The sequence below is a fragment of the Wolffia australiana genome, chromosome 12, assembly GCF_029677425.1.
Source record: "Wolffia australiana isolate 7733 chromosome 12, ASM2967742v1".
Taxonomy (NCBI): Eukaryota; Viridiplantae; Streptophyta; class Magnoliopsida; order Alismatales; family Araceae; genus Wolffia; species Wolffia australiana.
This window is the reverse complement of record NC_135846.1, coordinates 9268250-9277737: the sequence shown is the minus strand read 5'-3', so window position 1 is coordinate 9277737 and position 9488 is coordinate 9268250. Positions and strand designations below refer to the sequence as shown.

At 47.8% G+C, this 9488-nt stretch overlaps 1 protein-coding gene across 2 annotated transcripts; it reads left to right on the top strand.

Annotated features, from left to right (window-relative positions):
* The first annotated feature begins 3494 nt into the window (after positions 1 to 3494).
* On the top strand, positions 3495 to 4415 carry LOC144710485 (uncharacterized). Of its 2 annotated transcripts, none has more exons than XR_013583301.1 (3): positions 3495 to 3945; positions 4021 to 4105; positions 4180 to 4415. XR_013583301.1 is itself a non-coding variant. In XM_078584280.1 (3 exons), exons 1-3 carry the CDS (start codon positions 3810 to 3812, stop codon positions 4312 to 4314), a joined length of 360 nt encoding a protein of 119 aa, XP_078440406.1. In that variant the 5' UTR covers positions 3495 to 3809; the 3' UTR covers positions 4315 to 4415. The 2 variants fall into 2 exon arrangements, 1 of the variants encoding a protein (XP_078440406.1); XM_078584280.1 differs by having other exon boundaries at positions 3495 to 3949.
* The last annotated feature ends 5073 nt before the right edge of the window (positions 4416 to 9488 follow it).

Sequence of the window (9488 nt, the reverse complement as noted above, 5' to 3'; positions counted from 1 at the left end):
GGCTGGGAGGCCTCAGCTTGGCGGCCAGCGGTGGCCGGAATCGGCCGAGGGGTGGCCGAGGACGGCGAGGAGGCTGAAGTCCCCATTGGAGATGGCCGAGGAGATCCCGTAGCAGCCTAAGGGGCGGAAATGGCAGCTCCGGCGAAGTAGGCGGCGGAGCTCCGGCGAGGTCGACGAGCAGAAGCCCTACTGCCCCTTTCTTGAGGGCAATTTCGTAAATTTGGCCAACTCAAAAAATACACTAAAAACTCTCAAAAACTCTTCTAAAAATGACAAGAAAATTCAAAGACTACATTTTTGAAAATCACTTTCAATTTCACTTGGCTCTTCGTTCTTCATTACAATGGGCATCCTTCCCTTTTTATATGGGAAATTAAGGGGCCCAAACTAGGAAATCAAACAAACAAACAGCAAACTAACAACAAACAAACAAACAGAAAAAAAACAGGAAGATAACTACTTAAGGCAGGATGGTCCCCCCCCATCAGGGAGGGAGAGAGAGAGAATGGGGAGGGAGGGAGAGAGAGAATGGGGAGGGAGGGAGAGAGAGAACGAGGGAGGGAAGGAGAGAGAGAGGGGGGGGGGGAGGGAGAGAGGGGGGGAGGGAGAGAGGGAGAGAGGGAGAGAGAGGGAGGAAGGGACAGCAAAAGAGATAGAGAGGAAGGGAGGAGAGGAAGAGAGAGATAGAGAGACAGAGAGGAGGGAGGGAGAGAGGATGGGAGAGATAGAGAGACAGAGAGGAGGGAGGGAGACAGAGAACGAGGAAGGGAAAAGAGGGAGAGAGAGAGAGAGAGAGAGAGAGAGAGAGAGAGAGAGAGAGAGAGAGAGAGAAAGAGAGAGAGAGGAGAGGGAGGAAGAGAGAGAGGGAGAGAAAGAGAGAGGAGAGGGAGGGAGAGAGAGAGGGAGAGAGAGAGAGAGGAGAGGGAGGAAGGGAGAGAAGAGAAAAGGGGGGAGAGGGAGAGAGAGAGAGAGAGACAGAGAGAGCGAGAGCGAGAGAGAGAGAGAGAGAGAGAGAGCAAAATAAAAACGGAGAGGGATGAAAAGATGGATAAAGGGAGAATACTTCTAGGACCCACTTTGCTCACGATTCTTCGTTTTTGCACTGATCATCAGCACTTGCTTCTCAGTGTCCCCGATAAAAAGTGAACTAATATCTTTTACGATAACAAAAATTGACTTTTTACAAAGGAAAAAAAGTAACCAATGAATCTATGATCATATCGCGAATTTCGTAACGGCCCCGAAAAGACGCTGAATATACGATATAGGGAAAATAATATTCCTTATATTTTATTTATTTTTTATTCTTCCAGTCTTGCCTTCATTCCATGATTCTATCAATAATGTTGTTAACTCTTATTTCAGTGATTCTATCTCGGTTTCATCGGCGATATCCACGCTCTGTGCAAAATCCCGTGTTTTAAGAGAGATAAGAGAGAGAGAGAGACAGTGACGGAGGAAAAGAGAGAAAGACGTAGAGGTAGAGAGAGAGAACGCAAGCTGGAGGAAAGAGAGAGAAAGACATAGCGGTAGAGAGGGAAAGAGAACCCGAGTTGGAGGGAAAGAGAGAGAAAGACACAGAGGTAGAGAGAGAAAGAGAACGCGAGATGGACGGAAAGAGAGAGAAAGACATAGTGGTGGAGAGAGAAAGAGAACGCGAGATGGACGGAAAGAGAGAGAAAGACATAGAGGTGGAGAGAGAAAGAGAACGCGAGATGGAGGTAAAGAGAGAGAAAGACAGAGAGAGATGTAGGGGAAGAGAGAGAAAGACATAGAGGTAGAGAGAGAAAGAGAACGCAAGATGGAGGGAAAGAGAGAGAGATGGACATAGAGGGAAATGTAAGGGACGATAGAGAGGGAAAGAGATGGGCGTGGAGAGAGAGATGGAGGGAACGAGAGCGCGCGAGATAGAAGAAAAGAGAGAGAGAGAGAGAGAGAGAGAGAGAGAGAGAGAGAGAGAGAGAGATAGAGAGAGATGGAGGAAGAGAGATCATGATGATGAGCACGAGGAGGAGAAGCAGGGGACAATTAAGGAGGAGAAGAAACATCAGGAACGCCGACTTCTATAATCACTCAAAGATTAAGTAATAACTTACAAAGGATCATCACCCAGATTCAAAAACTGTACTGATTTCATCAATGGATATACTCTTTGGCTGGAGTTATTTCTTCAATCTAGTCCTTCTTGATTTCCTTTCTTGTCCTCTCTGCTTCTCCCATCCTCGATCGTTCATCTTCTCGGGACATATCTCGGATTATCTGGAAGATCCGAGCGGCAAGAATGCACTATGCAATCTGTTTGAGAAAAAAACACCAGAGAACGATAGAAAGTACGCATTAGATAGAGAAACAAACTCCGAATTTACTCCACCGTGATGATTCCTGCACTGCAAGGAGCATCAAGAGATCCATCAAATCGACTGCTTTTCCTACGTTTTTCCTTCTATCAACAGGATTCCCTTCTTCCGACAAGGTGGATACTCGTTTTATTGCTCACATCGGAGAAAAAATAATCAGTAGAGCACAATTTTTCGATCTAAGAGGTCCGATCCGTCCCGCTTCCGAAGAGCAGGAGGAGGTGCGCGGCCGCGGGTTCCTTCTCGGGGATTTGATGGTGAAGGAGGACGAGTGCTGCGGCGGCCTCGGCCTCGGCGGCGTTTCCGCGGCGCTCGACAGTGCACCACCGCATATGACCGTTCCGCGCCATGTTCGAAGGGAACACTTGGTGACAATAAGGGCAAACCAGCGGTCCTCTCCCGTTCTCCATTCTCTCCCTCGCTGCCATCCTCCTCCTCATCGCCCTCGCCATCGCCGATATTTGTAGTGGAGACGACTGTTAAGGAATGTCGTAGATTTCTCCCGTCGTACATTTCTTCGGAACAGACTTCTCCTCCTACTTCGGAGGTCCGGTGGCGGGAAATTTGAAAATCTGCGATTATCGGAAAATACGTTTTTTCTTTCTGAATAACTACATTTTTTCTCATTTTTCATCGTTCCTCCCACCGCGGGATATAGTTTCGCAGAATAATAGTTAAAAAATACTATATTAATGATCGATCGAAGATTGATATGGGGTGGGACGCGATCGATCGAGAAGCTGGCGGGGAAGATTTGGCGGCGGATCTTCCCCGCGGGGAGGATAAGAGGAAGAGCGCGGGCTAGTTCTTTGGATCTTGATAAGATTGGGGATCCTCTGCCGTTTGGAAAGACGATATTGAGAGCGGCTTGTTCTTCCCTTCCGCTCCCCCTGCGCGCTTGTCTGTGATATGCGCCTTATACATCAGGAAGAATTGGCATGACCACAAACTCTTCTCTCTCAGGGAGTACCGTTGTTCCTTCTCCACGACCATGCTAAAGGGTATTAGTGAAAAAACCTTTGCTTTGCCTCTATTGTCTGTTCAGCATGTTTGATTTTATGCTTGTTGTTGCTCCAGATAAACATATATGGCTAGTCGGCTGCCCAGGGCTGCCTTCATTTCGCTGTTTCTGTATTCTGGATGCTCTGGGCGCTGACAGTGATGGTATGATGATGAATGGGCGTGCCTTTCATTCTAGCTTCTTTTTTGTTTCATCAAAATTTCCTCAATTTTGTGCACGCTCACGGAAGAGATGTGAATATATCTTTGATATATCCCTACTTTCTGGGATCAAGAATGTTGGGGAGCACCGTTTTTCCCTGGATTTCTGGCCCTGGATATTTCATCCCGCTAGAAGATTATCTCTCTCTGTCATTTGTTGCCGCTGGTCTCTCTCTGACCATGGCTGCCTACGACTACCAGATCTGATCAGTGACGAAAAGAAAAAAACCCATGAAGAAATTGAAAAGCTCACGAGTATTTGGTGAATCTCTGTTGCTTTTACAGGAGATTGGGGTCTTGGTTGCATTGTTCTGCGGGTTCCATGCCTGCTGTGGGATGATCCTTCCGTCTCTAGCGCGGCTAAGGAGTGCGTAGGTCCCTTCTCTGTCTGGTTTGGATTTAGAGGCAGATCTGATGTGGGTACGGGTCTGAACTGGCGCAGGTTGGTCCTAAACGAGCTCCGGGCAGGCATGATCAGCTTCTCTCTGGCCCCTGCTAATGCCGCCATACTGTTCATCCTCATTCAAGTAAGTAAAAACTCTGTCTGGTTCTTCTTTCTCCCTTGTTCATTTAAGGTGATCAATTTGTTTTTGTTCATCAGGGGGGGTACTACCGGAATCTGAGCAATGCAGCGATATTAGCCATGGCTGCGTTTGGGCTCTTCACGGCGGCAGGTTGTGTTCATGTCTTGAAGCGGTGGAAGAGGCGCACCCCCGGCAATTGGCATGAACGTTGATCGTTTTTGTTTCTTTTATTTTGATCGGAATAGTGAGCTGTACATGTAGGGAAGAGGAAGAATTTTCAGATAGAGACAATGATAATGGCTTCTTGAGAGAAGAGTGAATGTGGCTTCGATGTCATCATTGTTGATGATAGGCGGCTCGGTAGTGGAGACGTGACGGCAGGCAGGTTGCACCAGTGCATGTGGCTGTTCTGGGCCTAGTTTTAATGGAGGGCCTGGGGATGGAAGCTTACGCTGCCTAGATCCTCTTGTAGGATGAGGATTCAAAAAGTTTCCGAAAAGATGACATTTTTGGGTAAACAATTTTTGCCTTGTTATATATTTTCTTCCAGTCTCAACATTGATCCATAACTCTACCATTCCAAAAAATGTTCAAAAAAGCTTTAACTCCTCTTCCAATGATTCTGCTATGGTTTTAAGAGGCTATCCGACTATGCATCTCCACGAGGTACATGTCTTATCACTTGACTCCTGCTTGCATTGGATAAAAGATAAATATCCCCACGTTTATGAGTGTCCTAGGACCCTTCCACCAACCAGAGATTGTGACCATCGAATACCTTTACTCTGGGAGTCTAAACCCGTTAATAAGAGACCCTATAGGTATTCATTTGCATACAAGAATATTCTGGAAGAACTGATTCAGGAATTACTAGAGACCAACGTCGTTCGGCATTCCAAGAGAAGTTTCTCAAGTCTGGCTCTTTTAGAAAAGAAGAAAGATGGAGGATTTGCGACTTTGCATCGATTATAGGTCTCTCAATCAGATAACTGTTCCTAACAGATTTCTGATACCATTGGTGGGTGAGTTGTTAGAAGAACTTCATGGGATGCTTATTTTTTCCAAAATTTACATGACGTCAAGGTATTATCAAGTTAGAATGCATCCGAAGGACATACACAAGACAGCCTTTAAAACATACCATGGATACTTTGAGTTTAACGTGATGCCTTTCGGATTATCAAATGCACCCGCAACATTTCAAGCTCTTATGAATTCCATTTTCAGTCAACATCTCCGAAAGTTTGTACTGGTGTTTATCGATGACATATTAATATACAGTCAAAGTCTTCAGCAACACGAACAACACCCGGCTACCGTGTTCGATCTACTATCAAAGAACAATCTTTATAGAAATTCCAAGAAATGCAAGTTTGGATATAACCACATTGATTTCTTGGGGCATGTTATATCAGCTAAGAGGGTTCGACTGACCCTACAAAGATTGAAGCAATCAATCAGTGGAAAGTATCCCGAACTATAAAGGAGTTGAGAGGGTTCTTGGGGTTAACAGGCTATTATAGATGATTTGTTTCTAAATAGCTGCTATTACCTAACAACTTACCGTTCTTTTGAAGAATAATTGTTTCATCTGGACTAGTGAACCTGAGAAGTCATTTTACCAGTTAAAGCAAGCCTTGTCAGAAATCCCAATCTTAAAGTTACCTAAGTTATTCTTACTTTTTAGTATTGAAACAGATGCATCCAAGTTGGTAGTGGGGGCAGTATTACTGCAAGAGAAGCATCCAATAGCCTATTACAGCAAGGCATTCCATTGCAATACAAGGTTTAAATCAGCATATGAGAGGGAGCTTATGGCAGTAGTATGGGCTGTACAAAGATGGAAACACTAGCTGATGTTCAGTAGATTTACCATCTACACGGACCAAATAAGCCTAGGTTTTCTTAAAGACCAGAAGAAAGTACCCCTCTAGTATCATCGTTGGGTGTCAAAACTTCTAGGTTATGACTTTACTATCAAATATAAAGCCGGAAGTAAGAATATTGTGGCTGATGCATTGTTGAGGTCACAATCAGATCCACATGGCGAGTGCAACTCTAAATGAGTCACGCATTGGTTAGATAAGATGAAGCTGATATAAAAAGTAAAAGAGGATCCAAAACTCCACAGAATACTAAGGGAACAAGAACAGATGGTGGCGCAGATCCATACTATACCATCCAACAAGGCTGACTACTCCATAAAGGATGCATAATTCTACTACCATAATCGTCCTTAATCCACAAAATTTTACAAGGTTTCCATGACTCAAATATTGGAAGACATCGTGGATTCCAAAGGACGTTTGAGAGGATATCCCAACAAGTAGCATGGCCAGGTATAAGAAAAGATATCAAAACGTATGTAAATCGATGACCTGTATGTCAGCAACAGAAATCATCAACCATATCTCCTGCGGGATTGCTTCACCCATTACCCATCCCAAGTCAAATTTGGCAAGACATTGCCATGAATTTTATTGAAGGTCTACCAAAATCAGAGGGGTATGATTCCATTATGGTGATGTCGGACGTCGTTAGGGACGTCGTCTGGTCAACACCAAATATGATGGTTCGGTGCCGATAAGTGATAACGGTATTGAACTACGACGGTGGTGTCGTCCGACCAGAAGCACTAAACAGGAAAATATACTATGATACAATGCAAGATCCGGTGAATTGGGTACGTGCAAGGGCCGACTAGCTAGGTGCACCCACTCCCGGGACCGACAAAGTCGCCCGGTGGTACGATGGCAGACCTCTCGACCTCGTCCAAGAGACAAGGATGACTAAGTCGCTGAATGGGGTAACTTCGTCAGGCGACCAGGATGGCTGCGAGTAGGACCTGAACCTCCCCCGAGCTGGTGCCGTGGTCACGCCCTACGCCAAGGGTTGACCACGGTCGGGCTAGGTGTGCACTAGGCGTGGCGATCGCCCACATAGGCTGCTAATGTGTTAGGGGCTGGGCTTTGCAACTACAGTCCGCACGGTCGTTGGTCGACCCGGTCGATGCGACCCGGTCAACAACAGAATACTAGAAGCCGAGTTGTCACGGTGCACCAGCGAGTCGGCACAATGTCAAAGGGGTCGCATACGAGCATGTTACCTTGGCTTGCCGAGAGTGCGCGCGGTCGCCTTGGCTTGTCAGGCCGGTTGAATGCGTGCCCGTGCTGATGTTGATGATGATGGCGGCATCTTCGAAGACGTTCCTTGGGGCTCGGGCTGCGATGCACCATCAACTCTCCCTAAGTCAGAAGAACTCGACTCTAGCGTGTTAAGTGGAACGAAGGGTAGCGGTTGGAGTAAATCCGATCGAAGGCAGAGGAGCTCTGCTTCTGTAATCCATGTGTTGTCTGCGCTGGTCCGTCGCAACCACAACACCAGGAACCTTATCGACACGTCATCGCTTGCTAGTCAATTATCTCCTGTAGTACACAATCGGGTTAGTGGTCGTAGTAGCTCACTCACAGTGATTGGGTCTAGAGAGGCTGGGTCGAGGGGGCGAGAAGGGGTTTGGTGCGGAGCCAAGTCTACCACGTTGAACGTGGAGCTTAATCCCTATGTAGGAGGAATCTCGACGACATAGGCATTATCACCCACTCTTCGGAGGATCGAGAATGGACCGACACTATGAGTGTGTAGCTTGGTAGCTGTCCCGGGAGAATATCTCTCTGGCCTTAGGCTAACCATCACTAGGTCACCCACATCGAAGCTGGCAGGTCGTGGAGGCGCACAATTTCTCAGAAGAAAAATTGCGCAACCTGCGTGGCGTCGGACCTCTTCGCGCAAGGCACAAAGTGTGCCATCTTCGGAAATCTACCGACGACGACCATGATGGAATTGTGGCGTCGTGCGGTCAGAGGTAACCCTTGCACGAAGTCTATACTGACATCGTCCCAAACCCGGCGCTCTTCTTGACCTGCTTGGCCAAGGCACAAATGCGGCGTTGGGCAACAATGTTGACGACGTCGCGTTTTAGCAAGGGCTAGTGGAATTGATATTCTATGGCTGCGGTGGTCTTGTCGTGACCAAAGTGGCCGTTAAGACGGCTGATGTAATACAATGAGCGTGCCGAGATTGGACGGCTCGTATTACTCCACAGGAGCAACGATGAGTGAATTTGTAGTTAATTATATGGAGCAGATGTCAATTAGAAACCCTTGCTGAGCAATAGGAGATGACTACGAATGAGGATGGAAGATCAATGACGTCCACTAAAAAAGATATTGATCTGATTAAACTCCCAATGATCCCTTGAAACCAACTACGACATCTACGAGCAAGGGGCGTTTGACGGCCTAGAGGTGTCCCACGCCTAAGTTGACGATTAAGCCTTAACCGCAAGAATTAGTATCACTCGACAAGCGGCTATCCTATGACAATTTTGGGGAATTCTAAGCAGAGGAATCGATAGGAGACGACAGCACTGCAGCAAGTAATAATACTGGGAAATAATGGAGGGGAGACGGGCAGGTACCTTGTGATCGATAGTCCACAGCAGCATATCCCAACTCGGAGATCGAGGCGTTGACGGGTCTCGAAGACGACATGCTGAAGCAAGAAGGGATGAGACGCCCGTAAGAAGAGTTGAATGCGGAGTGTAATCAGGGCCCAGGAGAACGCGCAGCGCACACACAGTGGGTAGTGCGATCGACGTGGTTCCGGCGCGCAGAGCACAGCTGGGCGCAGTCCTATGGCTGGACACATAGCAAGAGAGGCAGTGGGCGCGGCGCGCGTGGTCGAACGTGCAGAGCGTGTGACCAGGCGCGCGGGAGCGCGGGAGAGCGCTCGTACAGGCGCGCGGCGCACGGGACTGAGGAGGCGCGCATCGCGCGGGGCTAGCCGTGCGCGGAAGCGCACGAGACAGGTTGCGGCGTGCGTCACCAGGCACGCGGGCAAGGGCGCACCGGTGCACGGTGGATGTTGTTGAGGACGCGGTGGGGTAGGACACCGGCGGCGGTAATGATGGCAGTGGTGGGTGACGGTTGCGGGGCACAGGTGGTGGTGATGGTGCAAAATGAGCAGCAACCTCCAAGAATGGGGATTTCTTGAAGAATCACCAACCAAGAACCTCAAGAAAGGTGACTGTTTCTTAATCAGTTGGAGAATTCTTGCTGATAAGATGGTTGGATCTTGGTGGAGGATGACGATGGCGTGTCCTTGGAGTAGTCTTCATGGGGAATGGCAGGCGACGACACCACCAACAACGACACTTCTTGAATCTTCAAGGCAACCTCGGAGTGGTCTCGACGAGGAAGCCTTAAGGTTCCAAGAAGGGACGATTCTGGAATCTTTAACACTCGGCCTCGGAGTAGTCTCGACGAGGACGGTTGAACACAAATCGAAGGAGTGGTCTCGACGTGAAGATGTGGGATCTAATCCACGG

Coding starts and splice junctions, on each gene's coding strand:
- LOC144710485 (XM_078584280.1), top strand. CDS start 3,810: ATGAAGAAATTGAAAAGCTCACGAGTATTTGGTGAATCTCTGTTGCTT. Junction 3,950..4,020: donor CTAGCGCGGCTAAGGAGTGC/GTAGGTCCCTTC, acceptor GAACTGGCGCAG/GTTGGTCCTAAACGAGCTCC. Junction 4,106..4,179: donor TACTGTTCATCCTCATTCAA/GTAAGTAAAAAC, acceptor TTTGTTCATCAG/GGGGGGTACTACCGGAATCT.